Source organism: Manis pentadactyla, chromosome 11 (assembly GCF_030020395.1).
Source record: "Manis pentadactyla isolate mManPen7 chromosome 11, mManPen7.hap1, whole genome shotgun sequence".
Classification (NCBI taxonomy): domain Eukaryota; kingdom Metazoa; phylum Chordata; class Mammalia; order Pholidota; family Manidae; genus Manis; species Manis pentadactyla.
This window is the reverse complement of record NC_080029.1, coordinates 66,229,329-66,247,948: the sequence shown is the minus strand read 5'-3', so window position 1 is coordinate 66,247,948 and position 18,620 is coordinate 66,229,329. Positions and strand designations below refer to the sequence as shown.

The following is an 18,620-nucleotide window of genomic DNA, read 5'->3' as shown; positions in this document are numbered from 1 at the left end:
TAATGCCCCCTTTCTTTTTCCCTGCCCTTATCACTCCCTTCTTACCCATCCTCCCCAGTCCCTTTCCCTTTGGTAACTGTTAGTCCATTCTTGGGTTCTGTGATTCTGCTGCTGTTTTGTTCCTTCAGTTTTTCTTTGTTCTTATACTCCACATATGAGTGAAATCATTTGGTACTTGTCTTTCTCTGCCTGGCTTATTTCACTGAGCATAATACCCTCTAGCTCCATCCATGTTGTTGCAAATGGTAGGATCTGTTTTTTTCTTATGGCTGAGTAATATTCCATTGTGTATATGTACCACATCTTCTTTATCCATTCATCTACTGATGGACATTTAGGTTGTTTCCATTTGTTGGCTATTGTAAATAGTGCAGCGATAAACATAGGGGTGCATCTGTCTTTCTCAAACTGGAGTGCTGCATTCTTAGGGTAAATTACTAGAAGTGGAATTCCTGGGTCAAATGGTATTTCTATTTTGAGTTTTTTGAGGAACCTCCATACTGCTTTCCACAATGGTTGAACTAATTTACATTCCCACCAGCAGTGTAGGAAGGTTCCCCTTTCTCCACAACCTCACAAACATTTGTTCTTGTTTGTCTTTTCAATGATGGCAATCCTTACTGGTGTGAGGTGATACCTCATTGTGGTTTCAGTTTGCATTTCTCTGATGATTACCAATGTGGAGCATCTTTTCATGTGCCTGTTGGCCATCTGGATTTCTTCTTTAGGGACTGTCTATTCAGCTCCTCTGCCCATTTTTTAATTGGATTACTTGCTTTTTGTTTGTTGAGGTGTGTGAGCTCTTTATATATTTTGGCTGTCAATCCTTTATTGGATCTGTCATTTATGAATATATTCTCCCATACTGTAGGATACCTTTTTGTTCTATTGATCATGTCTTTTCCTGTACAGAAGCTTTTTAGCTTGATATAGTCTCACTTGTTCATTTTTGCCTTTGTTTCCCTTGCCCGGAGAGATATGTTCATGAAGAAGTCACTCATGTTTATGTCCATGAGATTTTTGCCTATGTTTTTTTCTAAGAGTTTTATGGTTTAATGACTTACATTCAGGTCTTTGATCCATTTCAAATTTACTTTTGTGTATGGGGTTAGACAGTGATCCAGTTTCATTCTCTTACATGTAGCTGTCCAGTTTTGCCAGCACCATCTGTTGAAGAGACTGTCATTTCCCCATTGTATGACCATGGCTCCTTTATCATATATTAATTGACCATATATGTTTGGGTTAATGTCTGGAGTCTCTATTCTGTTCCACTGGTCTGTGGCTCTGTTCTTGTGCCAGTACCAAATTGTCTTGATTACTGTGGCTTTGTAGTAGAGCTTGAAGTTGGGGAGCAGGATCCCCCGCACTTTATTCTTCCTTCTCAGGATTGCTTTGGCTATTTGGGGTCTTTGGCGGTTCTATATGAATTTTTGAACTATTTGTTCCAGTTCATTGAAGAATGCTGTTGGTAATTTAATAGGGATTGCATAGAATCTGTATATTGCTTTGGGCTGGATGGCCATTTTGACAATATTAATTCTTCCTAGCCATGAGCATGGGATGAGTTTCCATTTGTTAGTGACCTCCTTAATTTCTCTTAAGAGTGTCTTGTAGTTTTCAGGTTATAGATTTTTCACTTCCTTGGTTAGGTTTCTTCCTAGGTATTTTATTCTTTTTGATGCAATTGTAAATGGAGTTGTTTTCCTGATTTCTCTTTCTATTAGTTCATTGTTAGTGTATAGGAAAGCTACAGATTTCTCTGTGTTAATTTTGTATCCTGCAACTTTGCTGAATTCCGATATTAGTTCTAGTAGTTTTGCAGTGGAGTCTTTAGGGTTTTCTATGTACAATATCATGTCATCTGCAAATAGTGACAGTTTTTTCTTCTTCTTTATCAATCTGGATTCCTTGTATTTCTTTGTTTTGTCTGATTGCCATGGCTAGGACCTCCAGTACTATGTTGAATAACAGTGGGGAGAGTGGGCATCCCTGTCTTGTTCCTGATCTCAGAGGAAAAGCTTTCAGCCTCTCGCTGTTCAGTATGATGTTAGCTGTGGGTTTATCATATATGGCCTTTATTATGTTTATATACTTGCCCTCTATGCCCATTTTGTAGAGAGTTTTTATCATGAATGGATGTTGAATTTTGTCGAATGCTTTTTCAGCATCTATGGAGATGATCATGTGGTTTTTGTCCTTTTTGTTGGTGTGGTGGATGATGTTGATGGATTTTCGAATGTTGTACCATCCTTGCGTCCCTGGGATGAATCCCACTTGGTCATGGTGTATGATCCCCTTGATGTATTTTTTAATTCAGTTTCCTAATATTTTGTTGAGAATCTTTGCATCTACATTCATCAAGGATATTGGTCTGTAGTTTTCTTTTTTGGTGGGGTCTTTGCCTGGTTTTGTTATTAGGGTGATGTTGGCTTCATAGAATGAGTTTGGGAGTATTCCCTCCTCTTCTATTTTTTGGAAAACTTTAAGGAGAATGGGCATTGTGTCTTCTCTGTATGTCTGATAAAGTTCCAAGGTAAATCCATCTGGCCCAGGGGTTTTGTTCTTTGGTAGTTTTTTGATTACTGATTCAATTTCGTTGCTGGTAATTGGTCTGTTTAGATTTTCTGTTTCTTTCTGGGTCAGTCTTGGAAGGTTGTATTTTTCTAGGAAGTTGTCCATTTCTCCTAGGTTTTCCAGCTTGTTAGCTTATAGGTTTTCATAGTATTCTCTAATAATTCTTTGTATTTCTGTGGGGTCCGTCGTGATTTTTCCTTTCTTGTTTCTGATTCTGTTGATCTATGTTGACTCTCTTTTTCTCTTAATAAGTCTGGCTAGAGGCTTATCTATTTTGTTTATTTTCTCAAAGAACCAGCTCTTGGTTTCATTGATCTTTTCTATTGTTTTATTCTTCTCAATTTTATTCATTTCTTCTCTGATCTTTATTATGTCCCTCTGTCTGCTGACCTTAGGCCTCATTTGTTCTTCTTTTTCCAATTTCGATAATTTTGACATTAGACTATTCATTTAGGATTTTTCTTCCTTCTTTAAATATGTCTGGATTGCTATATACTTTCCTCTTAAGACTGCTTTTGCTGCATCCCACAGAAGTTGGGGATTTGTGCTGTTGTTGTCGTTTGTTTCCATATATTGCTGGATCTCCATTTTAATTTGGTCATTGATCCATTGTTTATTTAGGAGAATGTTGTTAAGCCCCCATGTGTTTGTGAACCTTTTTGCTTTCTTTGTACAATTTATTTCTAGTTTTATACCTTTGTGGTCTGAAAGTTGGTTGGTAGGATTTCAATCTTTTGGAATTTTCTGAGGCTCTTTTTGTGGCCTAGTATGTGGTCTATTCTGGAGAATGTTCCATGTGCACTTGAGAAGAATGTGTATCCTGTTGCTTTTGGATGTAGACTTCTATAGATGTCTATTAGGTCCATCTGTTCTAGTGTGTTGTTCAGTGCCTCTGTGTCCTTACTTATTTTCTGTCTGGTGGATCTGTCCTTTGGGGTGAGTGGTGTGTTAAAGTCTCCCAAAATGAATGCATTGCATTCTATTTCCTCCTTTAATTCTGTTAGTATTTGTTTCACATATATTGGTGCTCCTGTATTGGGTGCATACATGTTTATAATGGTTATATCCTCTTGTTGGACTGAACCCTTTATTATTATATAATGTCCTTCTTTATCTCTTGTTACTTTCTTTATTTTGAAGTCTATTTTGTCTGATATTAGTATTGCAACACCTGCCACCTGCTTTTTCTCCCTGTTGTTTGCATGAAATATCTTTTTCCATCGCTTGGCCTTTAATCCGTGCATGTCTTTGGGTTTGAGGTGAGTCTCTTGTTAGCAGCATATAGATGGGTCTTGCTTTTTTATCCATTGTATTACTCTGTGTCTTTTGATTGGTGCATTCAGTCCATTTACATTTAGGGTGATTACTGAAAGATATGTACTTATTGCCATTGCAGGCTTTAGATTCGTGATTACCAAAGGTTCAAGGTTAGCTTGTTTACTTCCTTACTGTCTAATTTAACTGGCTTATTGAGCTATTATAAACACAGTCTGATGATTATTTCTCTCCGTTCTTATTCCTCCTCCTCCATTCTTCATATGTTGGGTATTTTGTTCTGTGCTCTTTTTAGGAGTGCTCCCAAATAGAGCAGTCCCTCTAAGATACCCTGTAGAGGTAGTTTGTGGAAGGCAAATTCCCTCAACTTTTGCCTGTCTGGGAATTGTTTAATCCCACCGTCATATTTGAATGATAGTCGTGCTGGATACAGTATCCTTGGTTCAAGGCCCTTCTGTTTCATTGCATTAAATATATCATGCCATTCTCTTCTGGCCTGTAAGGTTTCTGTTGAGAAGTCTGATGATAGCCTGATGGGTTTTCCTTTCTACCTTCCTGATGGGTAGGTGACCTTTTTTATCTCCCTGGCTGCCTTTAATACTCTGTCCTTGATCTTTGCCATTTTAATTATTATGTGTCTTGGTGTTGTCCACTTTGAGTCCTGTCTCTCGAGAGTTCTATGTGCCTCTGTAGTCTGAGCAACTATTTCCTCCCCCAGTTTGGGGAAGTTCTCAGCAATTATTTCTTCAAAGACACTTTCTATCCCTTTTTCTCTCTTCCTCTTCTCTGGTACCCCTTTAATGCAGATATTGTTCCTTTTGGATTGGTCACACAGTTCTCTTAATATTGTTTCATTCCTGGAGATCCTTTTATCTCTCTCTGTGTCAGCTTCTATGTGTTCCTGTTCTCTGGTTTCTATTCCATCAATGGCCTGTTGCATCTTATCCATTCTGCTTATAAATCCTTCCAGAGTTTGTTTCACTTCTGTAATCTCCCTTTGGACATCTGTAATCTCCCTCCAGACTTCATCCCTTTGCTCTTGCATATTTCTCTGCAGCTCTGTCAGCATGTTTATGATTTTTATTTTGAGTTCTTTTTCAGGGAGACTGGTTAGGTCTGTCTCTGCAGATCCTCCCTCAGGTGTTGTCAGAACTATCTTGGACTGGACTAAATTTTTTGCCTTTTCATGGTGATAGTGGTGGCTGTAGGGAGGCTGCCAGTGTGTCAGCTGGGAGAAGAAAGTCCTTTTCTGCTTGCTGGATACCTTGCCCTTCTCCACTGACTGTGTTGGTTACCTGCACTCCTGGAGCAGCCACCGGGTTAGTCCCCTAAGCTGCTGTGGGCGGGGTCTCTGTCAGAGCAGCACGGAGCCCTGCAGGGAGTGGCAGGCACGTCGGGTGCACTCCTCCGTGATTGGCGCCCCTGCCGGGCAGCTGTGTGCCAACAGTGGCCTTTCGGTCTGGCCTGGGAAGCTGTGCGTTGGACTGGGAATCTGGTCGGCTGCTGGGAGTGTGACTTCTCCCTCTGGCACCGCTGCAGGTGCGCGCGGGGCTCTCCCACGTGGGCCTCTACCAGGCTCCTCTGGCTCCATTGCCGTCGGTGCATGTGAGCCACACCCAGGCTGTTCGGTCACTGCCACTGTGGGCTCGCACAAGCCTCTCCTGGTCCCCTCTGGCACCGTTGGCGCACGTGATCTGCTCCTGGTCCCTTCCAGTGCTGCCACCCACGGCGCACGCTGCCACTCTCCCACTACTGGGCCGGTGTGTCAGGGTCCACGCCAGTTGGAGGAACGACTGGCAGGCTGCTTAGTGCCGTGAGGGGCTTCAGAGCTGCACTGCCTCCCCGGGGTTTAGGGCACCTAAGTTTCCCTGGGATTCCCAGCCACTGGCTATGTGTGCCGGGACAACTTCGTCCAGCTATGGGGTCCCTGTCTCTTTAAAACTTGCAGAAAGCACTCGTTTTTCTTTTTTCTCAGGGGCGCCAGTTGCGGGGACCTGTCCACAGGTTTTGCTTTTCCGTTTCTCTAATATCCAGCACCCTGTGTACCTTGTGTCTGCGCTCCGGCTGCAGATTTCTAGAGCTGGTTGTTTAGCAGTCCTGGGCTTTCACTCCCTCCCCATTCTGTCTCCTTTCTTCCCACCGGGTTCTGGGGTAGGGGAGCGTTCGGGTCCCGCCTGGCCGCAGCTTGTATCTTACCCCCTTCATGTGAAGTTGAGTTCTCACAGATGTAGATGTATCCTGGCTGTTGTACTGCATCCACTGGTGTCTCTTTTAGGAATAGTTGTATTCATTGTATTTTCATAAATATATATGTTTTGGGGAGGAGATTTCCTCTGAACTATTCACGCCTCCATCTTCCTGTGATCCCCTTGATGTTGATGTATTTTCAAATGTTCTACCATCCTTGCATCCCTGGGATGAATCCCACTTGATCATGACGTATGATCTTCTTGGTGTATTTTTTAATTCGGTTTGCTAATATTTTGTTGAGTATTTTTGCATCTGTGTTCATCAGGGATATTGGTCTGTAATTTTTTTGTGTGTGGTGTCTTTGCCTGGTTTTGGTATTAGAGTAATGCTGACTTTATAGAATGAATTTGTAAGTTTTTCCTCCTCTTCCATTTTTTGGAAAACTTTAAGGAAAATGGGTATTAGTTTTCTATAAATGTCTGATAAAATTCAGTGGTGAAGCCATTTAGTCCAGAAGTTTTGTTCTTGGGTAGTTTTTTGATTACTGATTCAATTTCATTGCTGGTAACTGGTCTGTTTAGATTTTCTGTTTCTTCCTGGGTCAGTCTTGGAACATTCTATTTTTCTAGAAAGTTATCCATTTCTTCTGAGTTTTCCAGTTTGTTTGCATATGAATTTCATAGTATTCTCTACTATTTTTTGTATTTCTGTGATGTCCGTATTGATTTTTCCTTTCTCACTTTTGATTCTGTTTATGTATGTAGATTCTCCTTTTTCTTGATAAGTCTGGCTGGAGGCTTATCTATTTTGTATATTTTCTCAAAGAACCAGCTCTTGGTTTCATTAATTTTTTCTATTTTTTTATCTTCTCTATTTATTTCTTCTCTAATCTTTTTTATGTCCCTCCTTCTACTGACTTTGGGCCTCATTTGTTCTTTTTTTTCCAGTTTCAATATTTGTGAATTTACTGTTCATTTGGGATTGTTCTTCTTTTTAAAAAGTTCTGGATTGCTATATACTTTCCTCTTAGATCTGCCTTCACTGCCTCCTTCAGAAGTTGGTGAATTGAGCTATTGTCTTCATTTGTCTCCATATATTGCTTGATCTCTGTTTTAATTTGGTCATTGATCCCATGATTATTTAGGAGCATGTTATTAAGCCTCTATATGTTTGTGAGCCTTTTTGTTTTCTTTATGTAATTTATTTCTAGTTTCATACCTATATGATCTGAGAAGTTTTTTGTTACAATTTCAATCTTTTTTAATTTACTGAATCTCTTTTTGTGGCCTAGTATGTGATCTATTCTGGAAAATGTTCCATGTGCACTTGAGAAGAATGTGTATCCTGCTGCTTTTGAGTGGAGTGTTCTATAAATGACTGTTAGGTCCGTCTATTCTAACGTGTTGTTCAGTGCCTCTATCTCCTTACTTATTTTCTGTCTGACTGATCTGTACTTTGGAGTGAGTGGTGTGTTGAAGTCTCCTAATATGAATGCATTGCATTCTATTTGCCCTTTAATTCTGTTAGTATTTGTTTCACATATGTAGGTGATCCTGTGTTGGGTGCATAGATATTTATAATGGTTGTATCCTCTTGTTGGACTGACCCCTTTAGCATTATGTAATGTCCTTGTTTGTCTCTTGTGACTTTCTTTGTTTTGAAGTCTATTTTGTCTGATACAAGTACTGCAATACCTGCTTTTTTCTCCCTATTAGTTGCATGGAATATCTTTTCCATCCCTTCACTTTAGTCTGTGTATGCCTTTGTGTTTGAAGTGAGTCTCTTGTAGGCAGCATATAGATGGGTCTTGCTTTCTTATCCATTCTGTAACTCTATGTCTTTTGATTGGTGCATTCAGTCCATTTACATTTAGGATGATTATTTTTAGATATGTACTTATTGCCATTGCAGGCTTTGGATTCATGATTACCAAAGGTTCAAAGGCGGCTTCTTTCCTATCTAGTAGTCTACCTTAACTCACTTATTACACTGTTATAAACACAGTCTGAAGATTCTTTTTCCCTCCCTTCTTTTTCTTCCTTCTCCCCTCTTTATATGTTAGGTGTCATATTCTGTACTCTTTGTGTATCCCTTGACTGACTTTATGGGTAGCTGATTTAATTTTGCATTTGGTTTGTATTTAGTTTATCTACTTCTTTTTTGTGATTTAATTTTCTCTGGTGACAGCTATTCCACCTTAGCACACTTCCATCTAGAGCAGTCCCTTTAAAATACACTGTAGAGATGGTTTGTGGAAGGTAAATTCCCTCAACTTTGCTTATCTGGGAATTGTTTAATCCCTCCTTCAAATTTAAATGATAATTTTGCTGGGTAGTGTATTCTGTATTCTTGGTTCAAGGCCCTTCTGTTTCATTGCATTAAATATATCATGCCACTCCCTTCTGCCCTGTAAGGTTTCTGATGAGAAGTCTGATGATAGCCTGATACGTTTTCCTTTACAGTTGATATTTATTCTTTTTCTGGCTGCTTTTAATAGTATGTCTTTGTCTTTGATCTTTTCCATTTTAATTTTTATATGTCTTGGTGTTGTCATTCTTGGTACCCTTGTGTTGGGAGATCTGTGAACTTCCACACCTGAGAGACTATTTCCTTCCCCAGATTGGGAAAGTTTTCAGCAATTATTTCTTCAAAGGCACTTTCTATCCCTTTTTCTCTCTTCTTCTTCTGGTACCCCTATAATGCAAATATTGTTCCACTTGGATTGGTCACACAGTTCTTAATATTCTTTCATTCCTAGAGATCCTTTTTTCTCTCTCTGTCTCAGCTTCTCTGTTTTCCTGTTCTCTAATTTCAATTCCATTTACTGTCTCCTCTACCTCTTCAAACCTGCTTTTAATTCCCTCCATTGTTTGTTTCATTTCTGTTATCTCCCTCCTGAATTCATCCTCTGGCTCTTGAATATTTTTCTGTAGCTCCATTAGCACACTTATGACTTCTATTTTGAACTTTTTGGGGGTAAGATTGGTGATTTAAGTCTTACCTAGCTCTCTGGTGTTTGAGGGATCTGGGATTGAACAAGGTTCTTCTGCCTTTTCATGGTCCTGGAGTGATGGAGTGGTTGCAGGTGAGTGACGTGGGTGTCGCCTGGGAGGATAAAGTCCCTTCCTGCTTCCCAGTTGCAGTGCCTGTCTCTTCTGTCTGTGCCCATTAACCACACCCAGGGAGTGGCTTTTTGGGTTAATCCCCTAAGATGTTGTTGGCAGGATGGCCCTCAGGATGGCCTAGGGCAATGGTGGTGTCTCAGGTGAACGGTGTGGGTTCTGTCATGAGGACAAAGCCCTTTCATGCTTCCCAGTCACAGTGCCTGTCTCTGCTGTCTGTGCTGGTTGACCACGTGCAGGGAGCAGCCTCTGGGTTAATCCCCTAAACTGCCATGAGTGAGGCTGCCCTACTGGTGGCCTAGGTGGTGGTCGGGGTCAGAAGCAAGTGGCATGGGTGTTTGCAGGGAGGGAAAAGCCCTTTTGTGCTTCCTGGTGACCATGCCTGACTCCACTGTCTGGGTCGGTTAACTGTACACAGGGAGTGGCCTTTAGGTTAATCCCCTAAGATGCCTTGGACAAGGCGGCCCTCAGGATGGCCTAGGGTGATGGCGGGGTTAGCAGGCAAGTTGCGCGGGTTCTGCCATGGGGACAAAGCTCTTTTGTGCTTCCAGGTTGCAGCGCCTGTCTCTGCTGTCTGAAACGGGTAGCTGCATGCAAGGAGCGGCTTCTGGGTTAATCCCCTAAACTGCCATGGGCAGGGCTGCCCTCCTGCTGGTGTAGGGATGGCAGGGGTTGCAGGCAAGTGGCACAAGTATTTGCAGGGAGGGCAAAGCCCTTTCATGCTTCCCAGCCACTGTGCCTGTCTCCACTGCCTGGGTCAGTAAGCCATGCACAGGGAGAAGCCTCTGCGTTAAGTTGTGTAGTTGCTGTAGGTGGCACTTCCCTTCCTGCTGGTCTGCACCTATGGCAGGGACAATGGGTTTGTGTGCATGTGCTGGCAAGGAGGAAGGAGCGACAGGCTACTTATCGCAGTGAGGGACCTTGGGGCTGCATTGCCAAACAGGGGTATAGGGCGCCTGAAGCTCCTGAAAGTTCCCAACCTGCTAGGCTGAGTGTGCCAGGATGATTATGTCCACCTGTTTCTTCTCCTAAACCCTTGCCCCTTTAGCAGCCTTCTAACTGTTGAGAAGTCTTTTAAAGCACCTGCTTTTCTTTTGTCCCAGGGCAGCCAGTTGTGGGAACCTGTTTGCAGTCTTAGTCTCTGACTTTGTTTTTCTGCCCCTCTAATCTCTAGAGCACCATGCAGTGTGGGTCTGCACTCCCAGGGTAGATTTTTAAGGCTGGCTATTTAGCAGTCCTGTGCTTCCACTTCCTTCCTGCTCTAATTCTCTTCCTCCTGCCCGTGAGCTGAGGTGGGGGGAGTGCTCAGGTCCCACCAGGTCGTGGCTTTTTACTTTACCCTTTTCTGTGAGATGTTCACTTCTCCCAGATGTAGACTGGCTGGTGTACTATTACTTCTGGTCACTCTTTTAGGAATAGTTGTATTTGCTGTATTTTCAAAATGTATGTGGTTTTGGGAGGAGATTTCCACCACACTTCTCACACTGCCATCTTTCCCTCTCTTCTCTCATGTCAGTATTCTTAATAATTGTATTGAAAATCCTGGGGATCATCAAACACATACTAATAATGTAAAAATATCACTGATTGAAAAGGTCTATTCAGTGTTGATTCATTCTTTTTTTTCCTGTCATTCTGTAATAATTAATATAATTAATAACCAATGTAAATGTTCCCTAGGCTCCTGGCCACCTGTGTGACTCTATAATCAGAACTTGTAACTTGTATTTTATACTTCTGAAAACAAAATCTCTAAAGTTGATTGGTTTTCTTCTCTGAAAAAGTTCCTGTTTCCTGAAGACCAGTGTTCTTAAGCTTTCTCATGCATTGTAATCCCCTGTAGGGCTTGTTAAACCATAGTTCATCAGGGCCCACCCTGACTTGCTGATCCAGAAGATGTGGAGTGGCATCAGAGAATTTGTATTTCCAATACATAAATTCCTAGGTGATGCCAATGCTACTTAGCCTGGGGAACACAATTGGAGAAACTTTGCTCTAGAAAATCTGGTCATAGGTCACAGCCTAACAGAAGACACTTGCCCTCCTCATGAAATTTAAATGGTAAGAAACAGAAACTGAAAAAAAGAAAGAAAAACACATGAAATAGTATAGAAAACCCTTGCAACAAGGAGATGGAGCTGTCCACTTGACACTAATTTAAACTAGAAGAACTTGCCCTTCTTTTTCACTCCCCCCACCCCCATATATTTCCCTATTGCCTACTAGACTGAAGTCAAGTACATATCACATATGCAGATCAAAACTTCTGTATTGTGCTTGCCACACAGAAGACATATTCAATAGATATTATTAAATAATTTTATCACTCTAGAAGGTAAAGTCATGTTTGACTCTAAATGGAAATGCTTAATAAATAGTTTCTTTTTATTTGACAGATCATCTAAAGTCTCATCACTTTGTTTATATTGACCTACCTAATGATGTTACATTAACTTGCTGAGTAAAATTGTGTAAGAGATGTGGAAACAAATTGCTTTTGAGTTTCTTAGCTAGATTTATTATTTTCTCACTTTTTAACATACATTTGATTTTGGTATTTTTTAAATATTCTTTTCCTCCTTGTCTCTCTTTTGTCTATTCTTACATTTTACTTATTGCACTTAGTGCATTTTGGTTCTTGGTGTAATTGTAGTTCTTTTATTCTAAGCTCATTGATATCCTTTTGTGATAGTAGGTGACACTATTGCTTAATGTCAAACATATGGGTATACAAAAAATATAATCATTCTATGCAACATATGTGCACATATGCATATATTTAATATATAATGAGGAATAAAGTGTCAATATTGGCAGACTTACTTCTTGGTGTTAAACTGAAGCCAATGTCAAGAATGATGTTATATCACATTTGACTTGATAATGTAAGTGGTTTAAATAGTCAAAGAAGTTAACAGAGGCAGGAGGGGAAAAATAACACAGATATACCAAAAACACTAATTTATACCACCATTGATGAATTGAAAATCAGATTGACAATTTTTAAGTATAAAACAAAAACCCTGAGCCAGTTGGCAACTCTTGTAATGTTTCCAAAAGAACTGTTTAGAGGGTTGGAGATCTAATTTTTATACAGGACAGAATGACTTAGTTCAAATTTTGTTTTTTACCTTTCCACACTTCTCATAGAAATCTGCCTTTTTAGTAACATGAGGAAACTGAGCAGAAATGTAGTATAAATGATAAAATTGGTCATTAGAAATTTTAAAGTAGCATACTTTTAAAGTAGCATACTATGTCCCAACAATTGGATTTTGAAGTGACACCAAGACACTGACCTCCATGCCAACAGAGGTAGCCTTGTAGGAAGAAATTGCCTAGCGTTTACCAAATAATAAAGGACAGCTAAATTCAAAATGTCTGGAATGTCTTTCTTAGGTATATTGATAATCAGTTTGTTTTTCTTTCTTTTTAAATTTCCTTTCCCTCTCCTTTTCTTTATACTTTTCTAGGAAAGTAATATAACTATGCTTGGGAACCCACATGATCTCATTAGATATCAAGAAAAATGCTTCCAAATTGGAAATAATGAGAAGCATTCCAAATTTTACTGTTCCTTACTTCCTTTTCCAGCTCCTCCATTCTTCTCCACACACTAGTCACTCCCACTACCCCAGGCAACTTGTTTCTGGACCTTCTTTCCTTACAGCCACAGCCTCCCAACCTGGATCATCTGGCTCACATTGTTTCTTTGAGGATTTCGCCATCTCCCCTAATAGCAACTTGCACAAGCTTACATTAGCACCTCCCTCTATGCATTATTCTCAGTACCATAATTATACATAGAGTCCACCTTCAGTGGATTCTCAGCTCCTTGAGACAAGGAGAAGTAACTTGCTCCTTTTTGAAGTCTCTGTGCCTGAAACAGTGGCTGTCAGGTGGAAGGTGCGATGCCAGGTGAGGAGGTTCAGGAGGCAGGGATGAGTTTGTTTTATTTCTGTGCCTTATTTAGATTGCTTAGCTTGGGTTCCTGTTTAAAAGTACTTTTCTCTGAAAATGGGGACCAAAAATAGTTATAATAATCATTTGTTCCTACGTAGTTATATTTAACATTTCTCTATGCATAGTTTATCATGAAAATAATATAAACTACTGATTCTTGGAAACACTGCCAGCAAATGCACTGATTTTATTTAGTATGTGTTTGTGATTATAAATAAATTGTGTATTTTAATAGTTGTCATGGAAACCCATTTATGTAGAAGAATGTTATTTTATCAATTATATCTCCTAGATATGAAAATATGAAAAAAGTACTGAAAATATGTTGGCCATGTAAAATTCCTAATTTTTTCCTCCTTTTTAAAGTAGTGTAATTTCCCAAGTGTGGATATAGGATAAATTATTAATCCAGAAGATAGACTCAGTTCTTTGGATAGTTAAAGTAAAAAAGAAAAAGTACAGAATTGTAAAGATCAAAATCAGAATTAATAAAAAAAATTGAATGTTAATGGTTTTAAAAACAGCTTTGAAACCACTTAGACTGGCTCCCATTAAAATGTGAGGTGAGGATCATCTGGATACTAAAATACAGGATACATTCTAGGATACTTATTAAAAAAAACTATGGCCAACAACCTTTATGAAAAATTCTCCTAGCAACCTCACGTCCTAACTTGCTCCTTTTTGAAGCCTCTGTGCCTGAAACAGTGGCTGTCAGGTGGAAGGTGCGATGCCAGGTGAGGAGGTCCACACACTAGTTACTCCCACTTGCAGAACTTTGAAAATGTCTGTAAGGTGAAGGAAGCCCATTTCGGTTATTTTGTAAATGTTACCTAATGTGGCTGTGGTAACTCCACACACACTTTTAGTGCCTTGTGAGGCAAATTTTCATTTGGCTAGGAGACCCTGGGACTTACTGGTGGCCTGAGGAATGCCGGTATTATTCTAGTCAACTTCAAAGGGAATTCTGCAAGACCCAGTTTTATGGCACAGAAACATCTCTTTTGACTTTTCTTTCCTTTTTTTTTTAGCAAACAAACAACAAACACAAATGAAGATACTCAATATTCATGTTCATAGTACTCATTTGAACCAATTTCAATTGACTATATTATCTTGAAGTACTTAATATTGGGTCAAAATTTGGCAGGTATTAAGTGGGCTTGGTAGTTTGACTTGCCCACAGTTGTTTTAGAGTGAAAGAGCAAATTTAAGGTTCTGTGTGTGTCTGTGTGTGTGCATGTAACAGCGAGAGAGAGAAAGAATGCATGCGTGATGGGGGTAGATAGAAAGATTGGAGGAGATGAAAACAATGCCTGTTTCTTTATTAGGCCTTCAGATTTTATCTTTGAATGTCTAGGGGTTTCTCCTTAGCATTAAACTAATGAACAGTACCAGTAAAGAAATTTTTTAGACCTGGAGGTTATATCAGGAGTTATATAGGAAAATAGTAATGAACCCTAGGAAAATAAATAAGGGTAAGTCCAGGAAACATAACTAAAAATGCTGCACTGGTATAAATTGAATAATAAAATTCCTAGTCATATTTTACTATAAATAGAGGTTTAGGAATTTGTCATTCACCTTATTTAAAATTCAGAAACATTAAAGGTACATGGTTCTCTCATTACAGAAATAATAGAATTCCAGCTATTACTGAGTTAGGGTCATTTAAATGGCTATAGCATGTATTATATCAATAAGTGGAACATCTGTATGAAATGTCCACCTGCTGATCTACTACCACTCTGTGCACATTTCAGTGAGTTGCACTTAATCATTTTAAGACTTCTGCTAATGAAGCCTTATCTAGATTAACATTTTAAGCACAAATACTTTTAGACATTAAAACTCTTGCACTAAATGAAATTGCATTGTCTTGTTTACCCTTGTTGATTAATAAGCAATCTGTTAACTGTTAGAACAGTCCAAGTGTAGCAGTAGAAGGAGATTAGTAATTCAGTGATGTTTGTGGATATAATAATTATTCTCCTGAAGGCTTTGAATTAGAATATCACTTACAACACTATCCATAGGCAAAGAAAAGATATAATATTTTTAGACATGTGTACCCACTATTTTGCTTGAATCATTCAGCTTAGGGTCACTGCAGCAATACAAATGCTTCTGGGAGCAAAATGCTATTTTGATGCATGAATATCCCTCTTAAATACTGTGAATGTCTATTAAAAGAAATACAGCAACCAACAAATACTGCGGTAATAGTACAGTATCCTAATTCCTGTTTGCAGAACATTATTGCTTTGTTAATCAAGCTATGGAAGAGAAATGTTGCTTATCCTTTTTTTCCCAAATAATAGGTGTTATATATCAAAATACTTTGCAGTCTTACTTAAATTATTCCCAGCCAGTAGAAAACTGAACTTTTAGTTCCAAAGAATCTATGACTGAATTTGGAAAAATCCCATTTCCTTTTGGAGGACTAGTCTATCTTGTGTGTTTCATATGATCTTGAATCGAAGCATGTCAATTTACTTGGCATTGATATGACCTAAATGATTTATTTCATTTAGTTATAAATTGTTAATCACCTAGGTGTCAAGGTGGGAGCCAACATTGTAGGTGGAGAAATCAGTGAAAAAGAGGACTGGAATTTAACTAAATTCTTTCGTATTAATTGGGTATCCTAGAAGGTCTCCAATCTAAAGGCAACTCAAGACCCCTTCTTGTCCTATTGCTCATAGCTGAGCTTATCACAATTTAAAATTATGGTGGGGAATGGTGTTTTCATATTTGGGGGAAATCTGCCCTATAAACCCTCATGGATTGGACCCTCTCTGTGTTGCAGTCCCTCTGTTGTGAAATCAAGAAGCGGCGTCGAGGTGTGGCCTCCATCCTGCGATTATGCCAGCATCTTCTGGATGACCGGGAGACCTGCAACCTGAATGCAGACCACCAGCCCATGCAGTTGATCATCGTGAATCTTGAAAGAAGGTGGGAGGCCATTGTCATGCAAGCTGTCCAGTGGCAAACACGGCTACAAAAGAAGATGGGAAAAGAGTCTGTGAGTGATGTTTTTTTTTTCTTTTTTTAATGCATAATGGTCTCTCATTTTTCTCAGAAAAAACATTCTTTCAGGGCTTGGAAAATGTCTTCATCATACAAGTGGTTTTTGCTAACTAAAGGGATAGCTATCACCAACCACTAAATGAAACTCCACTTGTCATAACTCAGAGATTTACTTGCCTACTAATAAGATGCATTTTAGTGTATCTCATTGTCTTTTTTAAAGTCACGTGTATATTTTGCTTTACCTTACCAAACAAAGTACATTAATTCTTTCAGTCATTCCTTTGCCAACAATACTCATTACTCACATAATACCCCATGAAGATTTTGCTAGAAGTGGCTTACCAGTCTTAGAGCACATGGAGCAATGTGAATGCTCTACAGATAAGGCCATGAAATAAAGTATACTGTACCTTCTCATTACATGATGAGTGAACACTCTCCATTTGTAAAATAATCTCCGTTGTTCCTGATTGGAGTGCCTTCTGGTAGAGCTGCATTGCTGAGAACCAGCAAGTTTCTTCTTAGAGTTTTAATGTAGTGCTCATGGTAGAGGTGGGGATTCCTCTTAAGATTTTTTCAAGTTGGCTGTAAGTTCAAGCTGTTGCTGGATGAAGGAAGTATAGGTGATGACTAGAACTGTTTTGTTACAGAGTATGCACTTGTCCAGAAAACCTTCATATCTTTAAGGGAAAGGATTTACTGTTAGAAAAATTGCATTCCCTAAATGACTTTGAAGTCAGTGTCTATTAGTTGAAAACCTAATTCTTATGGTTGACTTACATAAAGAAAATGCAAACATATGTACATAACATACATCTGATATGTTTATATTATCTGGTGTATGCTTTGGAGCGTTCAAAATTGAAAAATCGAATGTAATAATCTTGCCACTTCTATGAATTCTAATTTTTACAATGCTTTAATATGTGCTGTCTGATGTTTTGAGTATTGAAGACTGGTAACAGAAGGGACAGAGAATAAGTAAGGCTTATAACTCTTTTTTACATCTGTAGCTGTGTTGAGTAGAGGGGGGTGATTTTTATCCTCAACAGTTCCACTTAATTGTTTTGAGCTGAAGTTGTTAAATTTCTTAAGACTTCCAAGTTATTACCAGTAATCAGAGTCTATATAATCAAATGTCTTTTCTTGAAATGACCTGTTTGTTGTAAAGCTATTTATCTGGAGTCTTCTTTTCTTTTCTTTTGAATGTTTGGAAGGGCAGAAGAGGTTATTTTTTATTCTATAGTTTGAGATTTCTAAGGATGGTAGTGGTAATAATAAAACTTACATAAAAACCAACTGTACCTGGAGAAGCTCTGATGTTTTAGAAGCATTCAAACTGCTTTGGAGGAGACAAAAATGAGTTTCTTTGGGGATTTATTTGAAGGCATATTATCATGGATGGAGGACTAGATCTCTACAGACTAGATGTAAACATTTTTATTCTACTTCTGTGGTAAAGGTAAAAACTTTAGCTTTGCAGCCCTTTCTTACAGGCTCAAGCTACTACATAGAGGTAGATATAAATTACAGTTTTGGAGAAGTCTCCCCTTTGCTTTAGCTTGGGTGCAAAATGTATTGTAGGTGTTTGGAAGGATGAAGGTAGCAAATAAGGTCCTCTGTGTTAAACAAGGTTGAAAACCTCTGTTGCGAAAGGGATGAAAGAGTAGTAATGCAAGCAATGCAATGAGCACAGGGTACCTCATTAAGTTGGAGATATTTCTTGCTTCTAATCTCTGTTGGTTGGGTGGAGTTTAAGTTTCTTTGAAGGGAAGACAAGTATTGCACCAATATCAGAGGTTGCTTTTGCAGAGAATCAGAAGCCCTAAAGTGGTCTCTCTTCTTATTCATCATAAGCCCCTACCCCAGCCTCCCTGCCATGCCATCTCCTTCTTGTGCACAGGGACTTTCACTGCTATATTTTCCAGGGCTCTGGACATACGTGGACATAGTAGGTGTTTGATAGATACTTGCTAAGTGAATGAATAGATGCTTTCATTTAATAAATTTTGTTTCATTTTGTCATTTTGGTTTGAAGTCACTCTATGTTAATTCTTGATGTTCTTATTCTCACAAAATGGCTTTGAGTTTTGTTATGTTTCTGTAAGGATATTTCATCTTCATCAGACCACTAAGAAGATGCCTTTTAACCTTTTTTCTTGTCTGATAGGAACAATGTTTCCAAGTTCTAAAACATGATGTGCAGTATCCTGTGATATACTCTCTTTACTTCAAAAGTTTTTTTTTGGAAGGAAATTCAGCATGATGATTGGATAAAATCATTCTAAAAATATGGGCTGTGTTCTGACACAACATTAGGGGCTCTGATTTTATCTCCATGTATAGGATTGTCTTCATTAGTCACTTTGGAAATAGCTTGTATAAGAGATGCCACCTAATCATCCATCTAGCACTCTTCATTATTCAATTTACATCTGTATGTGTGATACTTTGATTGCT

General features: G+C 39.0%; 1 protein-coding gene across 5 annotated transcripts in view; it reads left to right on the top strand.

The window, feature by feature from the left end:
* AKAP6 (A-kinase anchoring protein 6) overlaps positions 1-18,620 on the top strand; it is a 631,616-nt gene that overhangs the window by 565,505 nt on the left and 47,491 nt on the right. For all 5 annotated transcript variants that reach the window (XM_036881256.2, XM_036881257.2, XM_036881259.2 and 2 more), the window contains one exon: positions 15,937-16,152. In XM_036881256.2, the coding sequence (XP_036737151.2) occupies positions 15,937-16,152 (216 nt within the window). The remainder of the gene's footprint in view (positions 1-15,936; positions 16,153-18,620) is intronic.